At 39.1% G+C, this 17843-nt stretch overlaps 1 protein-coding gene and 2 non-coding genes across 3 annotated transcripts; all 3 read right to left on the bottom strand.

Moving 5' to 3' along the window:
- Window positions 1-659: 659 nt before the first annotated feature.
- trnag-ucc (transfer RNA glycine (anticodon UCC)) lies at window positions 660-732 on the bottom strand. Its single transcript has one exon. It is a non-coding gene; the product is annotated as a tRNA-Gly (tRNA).
- A 2490-nt stretch (window positions 733-3222) lies between these two features.
- On the bottom strand, window positions 3223-3295 carry trnav-cac (transfer RNA valine (anticodon CAC)). Its single transcript has one exon. It is a non-coding gene; the product is annotated as a tRNA-Val (tRNA).
- Window positions 3296-8668: 5373 nt separating this feature from the next.
- Window positions 8669-16447, bottom strand: LOC137491044 (uncharacterized). Its single transcript, XM_087250502.1, has 3 exons — window positions 16392-16447; window positions 15589-15733; window positions 8669-11919 (listed from the first exon to the last, which is right to left on the bottom strand). Exons 2-3 carry the CDS (start codon window positions 15671-15673, stop codon window positions 11117-11119), a joined length of 888 nt encoding a protein of 295 aa, XP_087106628.1. The 5' UTR covers window positions 15674-15733; window positions 16392-16447; the 3' UTR covers window positions 8669-11116.
- Between the last annotated feature and the right edge of the window lie 1396 nt (window positions 16448-17843).

Here is a 17843-nt window from a genome sequence, read left to right as displayed (position 1 = left end):
AAACAAAAAGGTAGACAAACAAAATGGGGAGAGCCTTTCTCTCCTTACTGCTGCCAACTCACTTAGGGCCTGTTTGCTCTATAGCGCCCTCAGGGTGGTGTGGCCGTAAGCAATGACAGCTGTCAAGTGTTGGCTATTGAAACTAGGCGCAGCCCCAGGAGGCGAGCACAGCTTAGCTGCCTGCTGTGCCAATGAGCTGGACAGCCGGAGCTGGGCAAGCTGTGAAACGCCAGATTCCATGTCACGGTACTGCGGCGTGGCTCCCAGGAGACAGCTCCTGCAAAGTTCGCATGTCAGGATGGCCGATCGGTCTAAGATGCTGCGTTCAGGTCGCAGTCTCCCCTGGAGCCGTGGGTTTGAATCCCACTTCTGACAAACTGAACCTGTGGCAGTGTGTTCAGGCTGAAGTCTTTAACTCTCTGCCCCCATGTCCGAATGATACAGTAACACTGACAAGGCGCCGCATCACGCGGGCTTTAATGCAAGTGCACCGAAAGGGGATCAAAAGAATTGTTCTGGGATGGCGTTGATTTTTAAGGTTTACACTACGGAAACCTTCAGGCAGAACAAGCAGATAACCCATTTTGATTGGGTGCCTGTTGACGATCATTGCTGGGGGCGCAGTGGATGCTATTATTTTCTCGCCAAAAGAAGAGCACTGTTTCTGCTCGGTTTCGAACCGAGGACCTTTCGCGTGGAAGGCGAACGTGATGACCACTACACTACAGAAACCCCACAAGCGCTTTCGCCAGCGAAGTTAGGCCTGCAAGGATAAAACAAGGCGTACGCGTTTGTCAATCAAGAGAACAAAGCCAACTCAGCGTGACAAGCTCCCTGCAGGTATTAGGGCCAATTTACAATCCGGGCCCAACACAGCTGTACAGGTCCTTGCGAAATGTCCCCTTTCGTCACATTTGAAGCACCTGAATTCTGGGCATTCCTTCATCACATTTTCTGAGCTCATGCATAGTCGACAGGTTTTTACCTGATTGGTGTGCATGACTCTAAAGTGCTGTGGCGCTTCCGCCGTCTCGATTTTGGTACTGTATGGTAAGGAGACCATCTCTTCCGGAAATCTGTTTTTTACAAACCTTGTTCCATCTTCTATGTTTGTGCCAGGATACAATCTTCTTTTAATTTTAGATATGGGGAAAACTCCCCATCTCTCTAGCTTGCTTAAAATTTCTTCATGTGCTAGGTAAACAGGCAGATGCTTGAACGAAACAACATAGTCTCTGTTTTGTAACCTCCGTACTTCAGATTTCACTCCTTTAATTGTCAATCCATTGTCTATTAAAATTTCGGTGTCATCTTCAGTCTCCATTGTTACTTCTTACTCCCTTTGTTTGTTTGGGTCTCACCGCCAGCATTCTTCCTTCTCCAATCAGCTCCGTGACTGCTTTGGTTATATCAAATCTTCTTGCATCTTTTACATTTTCTACTTCTACAGTTACTGTTGCTTCCTTTGTGCATACTCTTCTTTGTACCTCTTGCTTATCCTTACCTTTCTCACCTCTTCGTTGGCCGGGCTCTTCATTTTATTTATCTCTTTGTCTGTTGTCAAGTCCATTTTCTTTCCCTCTCCGTCTATTATCCAGCCCATTTTCTTTATCCTTTCTTGCAAGTCCCTCCATGTCCATGTCGTTGCCGGGGAATCTGTCCATGATTAAAAATAAAACACACTACATAACCACCCTTCAGTCAGCAAAATGCTGCTGTTAGGTGGTTTTTAAAGACAAAAAGAAAACAAACAAACAAAAACACTCAAGGTCAATAAACAAAAAGGTAGACAAACAAAATGGGGAGAGCCTTTCTCTCCTTACTGCTGCCAACTCACTTCCTGTTTGCTCTATAGCCCCCTCAGGGTGGTGTGGCCGTAAGCAATGACAGCTGTCAAGTGTTGGCTATTTAAAGTAGGCGCAGCCCCAGGAGGCGAGCACAGATTAGCTGCCTGCAGCGCCAATGAGCTGGACAGCCGGAGCTGGGCAAGCTGTGAAGCACCAGATTCAATGTCACGGTACTGCGGTGTGGCTCCCAGGAGACAGCCCCTGCCAAGCTTGCATGTCAGGATGGCCGAGCGGTCTAAGGCGCTGGGTTCAGGTCGCAGTCTCCCCTGGAGGTGTGGGTTCGAATCCCACTTCTGACAAACCGAGCCTGCGGCAGTGCGCTCAGGCTGAATTCTTTAACTCTCTGCCCCCATGTCCGAATGATACAGTAACACTGACAAAGTGCCGCATCACGCGGGCTTTAATGCAAGTGCACTGAAAGGGGATCAAAAGAATTGTCCTGGGATGGTGTTGCTTTTTAAGGTTTGCAGGGCATTTTTTTCGTCAAATCCTCGTACAACGTCAAGTCATGACATTTGACAGATCCATGCCCTTGTATCGTGGATCATCCAGTGAGCAGAGAGCCAATTGAGAATGTGCGTAAAAGCAAATCTGAATGTTTCCGCCCAGTTGCTAACAGGAGACCCTCCGCTTGTAAAGCCATCGTGATAACCACAGGAGCCTCCGGTTAGGGTGAGAGCACTGTCTTGTGGTGCCAGCGCAGAGAGACGGAAAGTCACTTTCCACAATGTTTTCATTCAATGTTCTACGCTGGTGGAATCACCTTCCCATTCCAACTCGGATTACGGATACACCGGTGTCCTTCAAACGACAGCTAACACCCATCTCTTCAGAGTACACCCGAACCCCGGTGAATATCCCTCTCTCTAAAGAAAACGAAACTCCTACTCCAGCACTTAATTCTCTGAGCACAAACAAATTACTTGGAATAAATAGCCCTTTTTCGTATGCATTGCCTCGTCTTGTTGAATACCTCCACTATTGTATGTCGCTTTGGACAAAAGTGTCCGCTAATTGTATGCTTCCGCCCAGTTTCGAACAGGAGACCTTTAGCGTGTAATGCAAACATGATAAACACTACACTACGGAAACCAATAGGCCAGTGCTGCTTCAAGTATTTATAGTCTTTTTTTATAGAGCTGTCTTGTACAGTCTGCACCGTGAAGGGCCAGTAAACGCACTGGCCACCTGCTCATGCACAACACAAAGCTAAAAGAAATCAGATTCTACGCAAGTTTGCGACACCGCGAGGGGCGGTAAACACTGAGCTGAATTCAAACTTCTAGCCTCACACCGCTCTGCAGAAAGAATGTTTTCAGTGAACGTCAGTACTCAACAGAAGCCTGATTTGACAATTGTCATAAAAGCCAGAGGTTGTTTCCGCCCAGTTTTGAACTGGGGACCTTTCGCGTGTGAGGCGAACGTGATAACCACTACACTACAGAAACCTTCAGGCAGATCGAGCTGATAACCCTTTTTGATTGGGTGCCTGTCGACGATCACTGCTGGTGCGGCAGTGGATGCTATAATTTTCTCGCCAAAAGAAGAGCACTGCTTCTGCTCGGTTTCGAACCGAGGACCTTTCGCGTGTTAGGCGAACGTGATGACCACTACACTACAGAAACCCCACAAGTGCTTTCACCAGCGAAGTTAGGCCTGCAAGGATAAAACAAGGCGTACGCGTTGGTCAATCGAGCGGACAAAGCCAACTCGGCGTGACAAGCTCCCTGCAGGTATTAGGGCCAATTTACAATCCGGGCCCGACACAGCTGTACAGGTCCTTGCGAAATGTCCCCTTTCGTCACATTTGAAGCACCTGAATTCTGGGCGTTCCTTCATCACATTTTCTGAGCTCATGCATAGTCGACAGGTTTTTACCTGATTGGTGTGCATGACTCTAAAGTGCTGTGGCCCTTCCGCCGTCTCGATTTTGGTGCTGTATGGTAAGGAGACCATCTCTTCTGGAAATCTGTTTTTTACAAACCTTGTTCCATCTTCTATGTTTGTGCCAGGATACAATCTTCTCTTAATGGTAACACTTTATTTTGATGGTCCCCCTTTAGATAGTCTGTTGACCATAAGTTACTTTTCAAGTTCTTATCTGTTTACTCTCATCTGGGTAGTATCTTTAGATTGTCTTTTAAATGTTCTTAGGCAATCATTACAATTTTTACAACACGTAAACATTTATTAAACTTTTAGTAAGTTGTGTTACCAAAATAAGTTCTAGATGGTCAACAATCTATCAGTAGATATGCAACAAATCCTCAACATTTATTAAACTTTTAATAAGTTACATGCTACCAAATTAGGTTGTAGTGTATTACAGTGTATTAGTAGATATGCAACAAATCTTAAACAAGTTTTCAGAACATTTACCATCAAGATTTTTTTGTTGTCGTCTGCATGTAGTTGTTAATCAGTTTATCAATAGACTTTCAGTAAACATTCAGATGCCTATTAGCAACACAACATAATTTAAAATGAACTTTAAACAAATATAAATTTAGGGTTAGGTAAAAATTTCATACATGCATTTGCAAAAGTCTTCAACTAACTATTCGTTGAATTTAACCCAACTTTCAGTAGACAGTTAGTGTAGTTTAAGTTACATTTATCTGCTCATCTGTTGTCACACTAGGCCCATCAAAATGAAGTGAAAAATTAAGAAATGCTGTTGAATGACTGTAAGGAGCCAACATCACAGACAGCATGGTTACTATTCTGTAAATGTTCAGCAGATAGTCAACTTACAGGTAGTAGCAACACTGATGCAAATATTTGAAGACACACAACAGCACCACACATACAAGAACATAAAATAAATACCAGAGTCATTAGTTCATCTAACTGCTTTTAATGTATTGCTGTCAAAAAACAAAATAAACAGCCCAGATAATTAAGCTGAGGAAAACATTCACTTCAGGACAACTAAAAACAATTGTTACATTTGAAGAGTTCAGATGCAAAACCTTTAATTGCCATATAACATTCATTCATTCATTTTTTTAAGTTTAGTCCCTTTATTAATCAGGGGTTGCCAAAGTGGAATGAACTACCAACATATTCAGCATATTTTCTCAAATTATCATTAAACGTGGAGCTAACAGATTACTAGATAAAATAAGAACTTAATCGGTTGCCATCAGCCGAGTCCTTGCCAGAAGCGGCCAGGATATGGTTGACCGGAATCGGGCCAGTGCTTTACAGCCGCATCACAACCGCATGTGCGCGAGCGAGCTGCGGGCCGCACTCGGCCCGGATAACACTCGCCGATGCAGAGTCGGAGCCGGAGGCGCCGGAGGGCAGCCGAGCTCGGGCCGATTACTGCCTGCTATCTGGGATGATTATATTCAGAGGAACTGGGATGGTATTTTTGAAAAAGTTGTTGGACGTTTGCAAGGGTGGAAATGGCTATTATCTTATAGAGGAAGAGTGCTTATAATTAATAACTTGGCAGCTTCTATGTTGTGGCACCGCTTAAATGTACTTGAACCACCAAAAGACTTGCTGCAGCGATTACAGAAGATTTTTGTAGATTTTTTTTTGGGATGGATACCATTGGCTTCCCCCTGCAATCCTTCACTTGCCAGTAAATAAAGGGGGCCAAGGAGTAATTGATTTGGTAGCTAAGGTTAAAGCTATGAGGCTAAATGCAGTCCAAAACCTACTCTACTCTGTAGATGCTAGACCTTGGGTGTCTTTTGGTCGAGCTCTGCTCAGGTCTTTTGGCGGTTTAGGCCTTGATGGACATCTGTTTCTGTTGTCTTCTTATAATGGAAATTTTTCCACTGATTTAAAATTTTATGCTTCTGTGCTAAACGTTTGGAAAGGGTTTAAACTGATTAGACATGAAAACAATCATTTTGGTCTTGAAGAACCATTTTTTAATAACTCACTTTTAGAAGTAAATGTTTGCACATACAATACAATTGTTAAAACTTTTATGGAGAAGAAATTGATCAAAGTTTCTGACTTGATAAATACTTCAACTAAAACTTGGAAGTCAGAGGTTGACATTTGCAGTCAGGCCGGCTTCAGATCTGTTAGAATGGTAAAGCAGCTCATTGGTGGGGAAAAAGCCGCATTTCCCTCTACACTTCTCCTGTTTGTCAATTGTTTCTTTTCTGGAGGTCCATAAGTTATTTGTGTCTCCCAAGTGCTGTGTTGAAGATGATTGGAAAGAAAAACTTCTGAAATTTAACAACTTACAAGAACTTTACTTCCAGGTGGCAGGAAAGAGAGATCTCTATCAGATTTGTGTTAAAAAAGCTTATTTTGAGCAGATCAAAGACAGAGCTGATACAAAGTGGAGAAGATTTTTAACCGTCCCTGCTGAACTTCCTCCCTCTTGGAGGCTTTTTTATAAAGGTCCTCTGCCTAAACGATCTGGAGATTTGCAGTGGAGATTATTACATTGTGCATTGCCCACTAATTCTCATACTTCTAAATTCAACCCAAACGTTTCCTCATCATGCAATTTCTGTTCCTTGCCGGAATCTGTTGTTCATGCTTTCACTGAGTGTTTCAGATTGGACCCATTATTTTGCTTTGTTAAAAGTCGTACTACTGAACTTAGGTTTTGTTTTTACCAAAACACTCTTTGTTTTTGGGTGTAAATACTTAAGAGTGCATAGACAAAAGTGTACGGTAACAAATTTCACAATTGGACAAGCTAAATTAGCCATCTGTAATCATGTAGACTAGCTGCTGAGGGGCGAAACGTAAATCTTCTTCAACTTTTCTTAGCCTTGGTGGAATCCAGAATAAGAACAGAACATCGATTCTTTCAAATGACAAATAATTTGCTTGAGTTTGAGTTTAAATGGTGTGTTAATGGGGCTTTGGTGTCAATTTGTGAGTATGGGAAAATAATATTTAACTGGTGATAAATGATAATTTTTTTGTGTAATTACTGATTTTGGTGTATAGCTTTTCTATTATATAATTTTTATTTATTTATGTATATATATTTAGATTTTTGTTTTTCCACCTCTTTTGTCTCCTGAACATGTTTCAGTGTGACTTGTTCAGTGACACACACGCATGCACACACACACACACACACACACACACACACACACAGACACAAACACAGACTTTCTATCACACACACATGCTTTATCTGTCACACACGCACACAGCTGCTGACTGCTCCTGCAGAGGATTCTGGGTAAATCTCTCGTCAGTCTTCAGCTCAGTTTCACTGATGATCCAGAACCAACAGTAAACCCAGGGCAGAGCGGCTCAGTGAATGTGGTCTGGACTGAGTGGATGAGGCTCATTGTGTCTCTATAGATGTTGTAGAAGATCAGAGTTCCTGCACTGTGATCCACAAACACTCCTATTCTCCTGCTGAGCGGCTTCACTGGGAGATCAGTGAGTGTGTTATTGTGACTGAATGAGAAACTGGAGGAATCACAGATCAAACTCCAGGACTGATCATTACATCCAAACACACACTCAAGACCTCTTCCCTTCCTCCTGATGCTCTTATATGACACTGATATACACACACCAGCATCTCCACTCCAGTCAATCTCCCAGTTACAGCGTCCACACACACTCTCTCTGCACAACACCTGAGGATCATAATCAAATCTGTCTGGATGATCAGGATACGGCTGATTCTCCCATACATGCTTCACCTCTCTGTTCTCCTCAGACAGAATGAGTTGAGTGTTTGCTGTGTTTGGATCCAGAGTGAGGAAACAGACATCTGAACACAAGAACACACACATTTATAACCACAGCTGTGTGTGTGAGTGTGTGTGTATTCATGTGTCTGTGTGAGAGAGGGGTAGGTGGGGAGTGTGTGTGTGTTTTTTGTGTGTGCATGTGTTCACTGCTGTGTGTGTGTGTGTGTGTGTGTAAAACTTCAGAAATTTTACACTAGAGAGAGAGAGAGAGAGGGAGTGTGTGTGTGTGTGTGCATGTGTTCACTGCTGTGTGTGTGTGTGCATGTGGTAGGGTTGTAACAACATACCGGTATAACGGTCTACCACGATTTGAATGTGCACGATTATCATACCATGAACAATTGCATATCAACGTCTTAAGGAGCATATTGTAGGTTAAAAAACTGTTTAAAAAAAGGTAGAATCGTTTGTAAAAGTACTCTATAATACCATAAAATACCACATTAAAATGTTTTACGAAGTGCAAGGGCACAAATTTGAAAGAAAATGTGTGTTTTCCCACTTCCGCTTTTTTTTCTAACCACCCCGGTGACGTCAGTGCAGGGACTTATCTGACAGACGCGCGCTGTTTACAGTGGGGCAGAGGAGCTAATAGCAGAACTGGTTGTTAGTTTTGGCGTAATTTATTATCATCGTGGCATATTATTGTGTTTATGGAAACTGCACAAACTCCAGCCTGTCAACAGATCAAGTCCACAAGTTTCCTCTTGCTATTTTGGTTCGTGAAATGGGATGAATCCGATAAGAGTGATAGCTGACGCGAACGGCGAGAAACACTCCTGGATCAGTCGGAGATGCAGCTCGGTGAGCTGTACACGGTAAGACAACTCGTTTTTCATTTATGTTTGTCAACTTTCAAGTCCGTAAGCATTATTCTTTGAGTAATTTGAAGCAACGTGATGTGTTTACTTTGGAGTAGCCGATAGCACGGCTGCTAGCTTGTATTGTTAAGCATATTAAATATACTTTTTAAAGCGTGTAAAAATGTACACATATGATAAGACGGCTAAGTTAGTAGCATCAGTGTTCTAATATAATAAATGTCTTGTATAGTTACAGCGTTGTGACTGTTTGCTTTGTGGTGTGTTTATTAGACTTTGGGAGACAGATGATGACCCGGAGTTGTTTACCATATTACTTTTATTATAATGACTGAAATCACACGCAAATATGACTTAAAAACAACATTAGCACTATTAAACTGACAGTGAACAATGTTGTACTTTGATAGTCATTGGCTGCTAACATGATATTAGGGATTAGCAAATAATACTCTTCTGAAATTATATTATTAGGGAGAAAGTCAGAATGTGTGATTATAAAACCAATTTTCCCTCAGACATTCACCTCATTCATCGGGTAAAATATTATGACCCCTATCGTGAATTATTTGTGCATGGTATTATTTGATAACAAAAACTAGAAGGGCAAAGAATTACTACAATATTTATATATAATACAGGCAGGTAAACTCACACTATCTTTGACTTCCTTATTTTTTTTTTTTAAATATTGGAAACGTGTAACCATTGACTTCCATATCTGTTTTTCCCACTATAGAAGTCAATGGTTACAGATTTTTAGCTTTCCTCAAAATATCTTGGTTTGTGATCAACAGAAGAAAGTCAATAAGGTTTGAAACCACTTGAGGGAGAGTAAAAATATTCTGTCCTGTCAATGAGGAAAGGCACTTTTTATTCGCATATGAGGAATATTCATCTTGTAGAAGAAAAACAAATAACATTCAAAAAATTGAAGTTTGTTATTACATGCTCAACTTATAATGGGTACAGTCTACTGTATATGTGAGATGGTTTGCAGTTCACTATCCAGGGGTCTGCAAATGTGGTTGGGTTTTCTGTATTGTGTTATATTAAAAATCATATGGTGAATTTTAAAATATACAATATTATTAAACATGATTAAACTTTTGCATTATTTCCCCAGAATATATGCATCAGCCCTCACTGCGTGTCTGACGGTGGACTACTCGAGTTCATCACAGGCTCGACGAGAATGCAGAAGTGGCCACTACATTTGCTCTCCTTTCTAGATCCTTCCAGCGGGTTTACAAGGATGAAGCTGTCGGCATCTTTTTACACAGCATTCACAATTTAACACACATTAAAGACATGATGGTGTGGTACCCACATAAACGTTGGCCAACATACTGAAAAATTATTTTAGGTTTACTTTTAAATGGGTCAGATGATATATTTTCCTTTCAGTATACACACACTCACACAGATACTTATGCATAACGAATAAAAATGCTGGGTACTAACACTGCATATGATTTTGTGCTATATAAATAAAACTTGAACTTGAGTTGCATTTAGAATTTGAACTTGAATTAGGGTTGAAGTTTATTTAATCATAAATGCAGATCAGATCTGTTGATCAAATCTTTGTAAATATTTTATACTATAACAACTGTACTTGTCTTTTTATGGATAGTAGCCTAAATGGGATCTGATACAGATAATCTTATACCCAATGAAAAAATGACATATTTAAAAACTTATTTTAATTGTTTTAATATTTGATGTTGTTTTTATTTTAATACAAAAGCTCTGAAAACCTTTTGTAAAATAAAAAAGATTTTCCAGTACCTTGTTTACATGTTTCTGCATTATTCCAGACGTTCTGTGTTATTTGTGTTTTGTATTCACTTATCTACTATTAAAAATAGTGTCAATGTGGCATAACTGTGTTAAATGCTCATTAGTTTCTGTAACTGGTAAGTATTAATACTTATAGATGATCAATACTAGCTTTGCTCTTGCCAGATAAGATTTTGTTATCTTACATATCTCTCTGTAAGCCAACACTGGCCTCACCATAAACCTGCTCTATTCTCCCTCACAAAAGAGTTAAATTACACTTCTCTGACTGCTGTTCTGTCTGCTGGTCTGTCCACAGGCTTATAATTGTATGGCTGTGGTCTGTCGTTTGTGTGAGTCTCTCAGAATATCTTATCTCGGCATCCAAACGCGCACCACAATCAATTGTCTTCATAGTGTTTATTTGCGCGAACTCCCTGGTCCTACGTTACTTCCGGTCTGGCGATTCAGACGCGGAAGTAAATTTCCGTGACTTAAAACGACTCCAAACGGCTTAATAATAAACTTTAACGTTTATTTTAAAGAAAATCTAATTCTTACTTTACTCTTACACACATTGTCTCACTGGGGTGTCTAACCTACAATATGCTCTTTAAGGTCTGAGGAGTTACTGAAACTCTTACCACACCGAAGCTGCGGTCACACTAGAGTTTGAGCATGCAAAATTCTGTTGTATGGTGCTGTGAAAAGGGGTGGAATTAAACAAGATGATTAGACATTTTTAAAAAGTGAGTGATTGGTCCCTATTTTACATATCTGTCCAGAGAGGTCATGTTTTGATCTTCGATTGGTCTCACACAGTCAAGTGATGCGATTTCGCAGGTCAGAGTTCATAAAGCTTGAACTTTTCCACGCAGTGAACTGCAAAACTTGTGTTTTCGATCTGATGCATTTGCGTGCGTAGGAATGGAAGTCTATGGGGAGAAAAGTCCAGTGTGACTACAGCTTAAGTGCATGTGAATGGTTTCTCTCCAGTGTGGATCCTCATGTGTATTTTAAGGGATGATGGTTTGCTAAAACTCTTCCCACACTGAGTGCAAGTGAATGGTTTCTCTCTAGTGTGGATCCTCATGTGTTGATTTAAGTTTGATGATTGGCTGAAACTCTTCCCACACTGAGTGCATGTGTATGGTTTCTCTCCAGTGTGGATCCTCTTGTGTTTATTAAGGTGTGATGAGCAGTTAAAACTCTTCCCACACTGAGTGCATGTGAATGGTTTCTCTCCAGTGTGGATCCTCATGTGTAGATTAAGGTGTGATGATTGGCTGAAACTCTTCCCACAATGAGTGCAAGTGAATGGTTTCTCTCCAGTGTGGATCATCATGTGTTTAATAAGGTTTGAAGATAGGCCAAAACTCTTCCTACACTGAGTGCATGTAAATGGTTTCTTTCCAGTGTGGATCCTCATGTGTTTAATAAGGTTTGATGATAGGCTGAAACTCTTCCCACACTGAGTGCATGTGAATGGTTTCTCTCTAGTGTGGATCCTCATGTGTTGATTAAGAGATGATGATATGCTGAAACTCTTCCCACACTGAGTGCATGTGAATGGTTTCTCTCCAGTGTGGATTATCATGTGAATCTTAAGATTGCCTTTTTTTCCAAAACTCTTTCCACACTGAGTGCAGGTGCAGATGAAAGGATTACTGTCTCTCCTTTTTAAAATACCATCAGTCTGTAAATGTGTTTTTCCCTCAATTTTGACATGATGTTCCACCTCTTTACTCCCCTTATTCTCTTCAATTAGGTCTGAAATAAATAAAATAAAAAAAAACATTAGTTTTCATTAAGTCTTAAAAACTTTCATCAAAAGCTAAAAATTGAAAAGACACTAGAAACATTGGCTACACACACTGTAATTTTGATGCACATTAATTTGTAAAATAAATCAGGTCATATTGTGTTTGTTCAACATTTAGGCATATTCAATTCAATTCATCTTTATTTATCTAGTGCTTTTACAATGTAAATTGTGTCAAAGTTGCTTAAAGAGCATATTGTAGGTTAAAAAAACTTTCAAAAAAAGTAGAATCGTTTGAAAATGTGTCTGTTTTCCCACTTCCGGAAAGTCCCGGTGACTTCAGAAGAGTGAGTTATCTGACAGAAGCGCGCTGATTACAGTGGGGCAGAGGATCTAATAGCAGAAATGGCTGTTAGTTTTGGCGTAATTTATCATCATCGTGCTAGAGATCTGCACGGGACTAAATTTTGAATCCCGCCCGCACCCGCCAGGTTTTAGCCCGAACCCGACCGCTCCCGCTTATATTCAGCATTTGTTGTCCTGCTGCCCGCCCAGCCCCCTTCTCTACCCGCCATGCCCGATCCTGCTAAAGAGCGGGGGAGAACAAAATCAAAAACCACCCAGCTATATAGAGTCCAGACAGCCTATAACAAGCTGTCTGTATAAACACACACACATAAGCACCAAGCACACACACACAGACAAAGCTCTCTCTCTCATTCGCACTAACACACACAGCAACAAACAAGCAAGGAATCAACAAAAGACAGGAATCCCCAAACAAATACATTCATAAAAATATCTCCTTACAAGAGGAGAAAAACTCAAATACTACTACTAATACTACCACTAATAATAATAATAATAATAATAATCATCCCAATTTAAACTTACGCAAAAGAATAAACTTCCCACAGGAAGCCCAAATAAAACACACAAAACAATGGATTAAGCACAAATGAAGAAAAATAATAAAAGCACAGAATACATATGAACTCGCACACACACCCACACACAAATGTATCAGCTGCTATACCCTTATTGATACACAATTGACTGAATCCGTGTGTAAAGTTCACAATGTGAAGGCAAATAGCATCAGTGATTCACAGCGCAGTAGTTAGAATCTTCACATTAAAGTTTGCACATTAATCCAGTATCATATGATGAAAGCACGCATCAAAACAAACTCCAAGCAGCATACTCAAACAGACTTTAAAAGCAGCATCAATAAAAGCAACAAGATAAAAGCAGCAGTATCACAATTGTTGCTCCAGACTCTCCAACAGTCCGTCCCCCAATCAGTTATCCTTACTAAATGGATAACAATATGTTAAGTTAGTAATATTGCCCATATTGTACATGAAATAGGGTCATATTTTGGTTGTAAGGGTCTCCAACAACAGTCTAATATGCATGCAAGGTCAAAAAAACACTTTCATGGTCTTGTAATCTGCATTTATTTTTACCTAATTATCCCAGTGACTCCCGTATGAATCGTCCAGCGATTCATTTGGTCCCAAAACCCTCTTTAGCGCGAAGCTAATCTGCGCTGATTGGACCGATGACAGTCTGTTGCGATTGGTCGACACTGACTGCCTTCAGCGCGAGACAGAGTAAAATGCCCAACAGCTAATCAACAATATAAAAGTAGTCACAGTGCATACACGCTTCATAGTGTAAGGCGAGGATTTTGGCTGCCAGTGGGTGAATGTAAATACAGACAATGGACTTGAAAATAGCGATGACTAACTATTTTATTGAGCAAAAACTCCAAGAAATGGCAAGGAGATCTCCTAGCTTGTCATACTCTGCTCTTTTCAGACTCACACATACACACACACACACGCACGGTTATAAGTAACAAATCACAACTAAATATATTTGCAAGCTAGAGTAAACAAGGCAACAACTTTAATCGCACGTGCTTACACTTGGGAAATGGAGGAAGAAACCGGTCCAGCTTCTGACATAGTCAATCAGTAGTCTTTAGTCTGATCCTTCCTTTAACAAACGGCCGATGAAGTCTTCTTTGTAAGCATGTAGTTTCCAGAAGCACTCAAACTGCTCAAGGCTGGGCTATAATGCTGAGGTTTCATCTTTGGGTAGAGACTCAATAATATCCATCTGCACATTGCAGCTTCATTTGACCAGCAGGTTTGTGTTTGTGGCTTTTTCTTTGATAGTGAGCAGAGCCGCAGGTTTCAAATCTCCCGGGTTTGTGCGCGCAACTACTTGGTTTCGTTATCATGTCATGGCGAAACACCTAATGACTCGTTATCAAGATGACTTGTTTGAAGCACTATGGGTCGACTCTTTTATAGATGAATCAACAGTTTTAAACACTGTACACTTACAGATTTAAGCCTTAGCTGGATATTTAACTTCACTTAGAGCTGTGTTACACACTACATGGAAGGGCATTTTCAAAAAACCATAATATGCTCTTTAAAAAGCAAAAAGATTCCAATGGTGGCACCTGCTGGTACGTGAAGCATATGGTAAATACTGACGAACTTTACACTTAAATGTTTGCGTATCATCAGCATGCTGTAATCCATTTCTTAAAGCAAAAGTCATTTTTAGACTGGTTTGTTGGCCAGTTGTACTCAGTGCAATGCTAAACGTTATTGTTCCACAATCATTTGTTTGTTTTGTTTCACTTCGCCCCACAGCAACATCATATAATTTAGAAAACTGTACAATGTTTTATAATAATTAATTACTTTCATTAATTTTTTAATTTTATTCAGCATATTTAAAATTTGGGTCATCCACGTTTTCTGACATACTTTAAATCAGGGTTTCTACAGGTGTCACCAAGTAAAATTTAAGACTTTTATAGACATTTTTAAGACCATTATGAATGAAATTTTAGATTAAGGATTTTTTTCAAACGGCCCAGATGAAAAAATAATTTTATATATAATATTTAATAAATCAATAATAATAATAATGATGATACTACAATATTTTAGATATTTCTGATCAAAAGATCTAAAATATTGTGTAAAAACAAAAGAGCTCTACTTGGATCCACACACTTTTTTATCCAAAATAAACTTTCTATAAAATAAAAAACAAATGAACAAAAGTTTTAAAAACTATAATAAACTAAATCTACACACAACAATATGTCCAGGTCGATATCCTCAGTAGTCCTTACCATTATGATAAATGTAGTTAAAATGTGATTTTTTAAATTAAAAAGTTGAGATGGATTGTTGGTGATTGTGTGGCTTTTGGCCAGATTGGGTAGCAGAACATAGAGGTAAAGTTGGTTTTATATTCACACATTCGTTCATTTAGAAGCCTCTATATTGTTTACCATGTTACTTTGAATATTCAATAGGAATTAGCATGCAAGTGTGACTTGAAAACAACATTAACACTGTTTATTTGACTGTGAACAATGATGTACTTTGATAGTCATTGAGTGCTATTATGATTTCGCTATTTAGAGTTTGCAAATAATACTTTAAAGAAATTATATTATTAAGGGGAATGTCTGAATACCCAAATATAAAACCAACTTTACCTCTATTAGCAGAACATGAACTAAGGAAAATGAAGACTTGTTAAAAAAAAGATTTAAGACCTACAACAAAATATTTCAGTAAATTTAAGACTTTTTAAGGCCTAAAATTCTGAGTTGGTCTTTGAGAAAGAAAACCAACCTGTTTGTTCCTGCAGATCTTCCTGTTTGACTGTGAATGTTTCTTCAATCTTCACATCTTCACTCTCCTCTTTAATAAACGCCATCTTTATAACAGTGTGTAGATCAGTCACTTCAGCAGTTTTTCTGTGTTTGGACACTTTATCCTGTTTAAAATTAACAAAACAATGAACAGAAACAAAATAGCTTCACTTCAACACTTGCTTCAACAGTTTCTTTGTATGATAGAGGTAAAGTTGGTTTTATATTCACACATTCGTTCATTTAGAAGTCTCTATATTGTTTACAATGTTAATTTGAATATTCGATCTGAATTAGCATGCAAGTGTGGCTTGAAAACAACATTAACACTGTTTATTGGATTGTGAACAATGTTATACTTTGATAGTCATTGAGTGCTAATATGATTTCGCTATTTAGAGTTTGAAAATAATACTTTAAAGAAATTATATTATTAAGGTGAAAGTCTGAATGTGTGAATATAAAACCTACTCTAATATAAAACTTTACCTCTATGAAACAATTGCAACAAATAATCTGATAAAAACTAGTACTCAATTTCTCATATATAGTGATGTATACTTAGCATAGAATGACATTTTGCTATTTAATAAATTAAACCTTCATTAAAACACTTAATACACACATGTATGTTGTTCAAACAATAGCCCTCGATTACTGTTATTAAAATAGTACTTTGTTGAACGAAGGATTACAATAATAGTGAACAGCAGATACATAATATCGGAAAACCTGAAACTTGAATCAATTGGTTTATATCTGTGTAAAAGTTGTAAAACAAACCTTCCTCCAGTTGAATCACAGCGCAGGAGCGGCGCAGCCTTATGACGTCACACACCACGCCAAAATAAAAGTCTTTTTTGTTCAGCTTTTTTTGCCACTCACTGTTGCAGTCAGGACATAACAAATTTCTCCCTCGTTTTCCATCTCACACAACATATCTGCTATCTCTCTCACATACACAGACATTCAGTATTTGAAGTTTATCAAAACTTTTCATCCAAACATTTTAACACAATTTTGAAAAACTTGTTTAATCCACTAAGTCTAAGTTTTTTTATTTAATTTTTTATTTGAAATAATTTAACATCACAAAACAGGGAACAATCAACATCACAAGGCATATTTACTATTAAAATAAATAAAATAAATAAAAATTGTTACAACTGCAACAAGGAGCAAGGAGCTGTATAAAAGATCTGCATCAAAGGACAAAAAAAACATTCTAACAATAAATATTATGAAAATAAAATACAGAGAGCCTCAGTTATTTTACTTTGATTTCTGAAGCATTTGAAGCTTTGAGCCAATTTCTCTACCTCAGAAAGAAAACACTTAAAAGAGGGTCTGCACTTCTTCCACTGACAGCAATGAACATGACATTTACCCATTGGTAAAATAAAATTCACAACATCAGAGAAAGAACAATGTAAATCAGCTTTGCTTAAAATGACATCACAAAACAGAACTGACATCAGGCCCGGCACCCTCCGAGACTAAAAGCAGGGAATTACGGAAATTCATTTACGTAATTTTTTGTTTTTTCTTGTTAGACAGGGTCTGTCAAGCTCAACCCAACCACACCCGTCATGCAAAACAGATAGGGTAAACTTATTTATTTATTTATTTTACATTTTTAAAGAAGAGTAAATTTAGATTGAATTAATGTAAGCTAGGTGAGGAACATGACCACAGGTGATTTGCGGCCATTTTTGGATGCTACCACCTTGTCACATTTTTTATTGTGATGGGGTGGTAAGGGATGTGATGGCATGGTTCTGCATCCTATTTGAATGTGAAGATGTATAAAAAGCAAAGAGGGGTGACTCAGTGGCGCAGTGGGTATTGCTGTCGCCTCACAGCAAGAAGGTCGCTGGTTTGAGCCATGGCTGGGTCAGTTGGCATTTCTGTGTGGAGTTTGCATGTTCTCCCTGAGTTAGTGTGGGTTTCCTCTGCTTGCTCCGGTTTCCCCCACAGTCCAAAGACATGCGGTACAGGTGAATTGGGTAAGCTAAATTGTCTGTAGTGTATGAGTGTGAGTGGGTGTGTATGGATATTTACCAGGGATGGGTTGCGGCTGGAAGGGCATCCGCTACGTAAAACATGTGCTGGAAAAGTTGGCGGTTCGTTCCGCTGTGGCAACCCTAAATTAATAAAGGGACTAGGCCGAAAAGAAAATTAATGAATGAAATCAAACATTCTAATATAGGGCTAATCAATTCATTTAGTCATTTT

The sequence above is a fragment of the Danio rerio genome, chromosome 4, assembly GCF_052040795.2.
Source record: "Danio rerio strain M-AB ecotype USA chromosome 4, GRCz13ab, whole genome shotgun sequence".
NCBI classification, from domain to species: Eukaryota; Metazoa; Chordata; class Actinopteri; order Cypriniformes; family Danionidae; genus Danio; species Danio rerio.
Note: the sequence above shows the minus strand (reverse complement) of the source record. Positions and strands in the feature narration are given on the sequence as shown.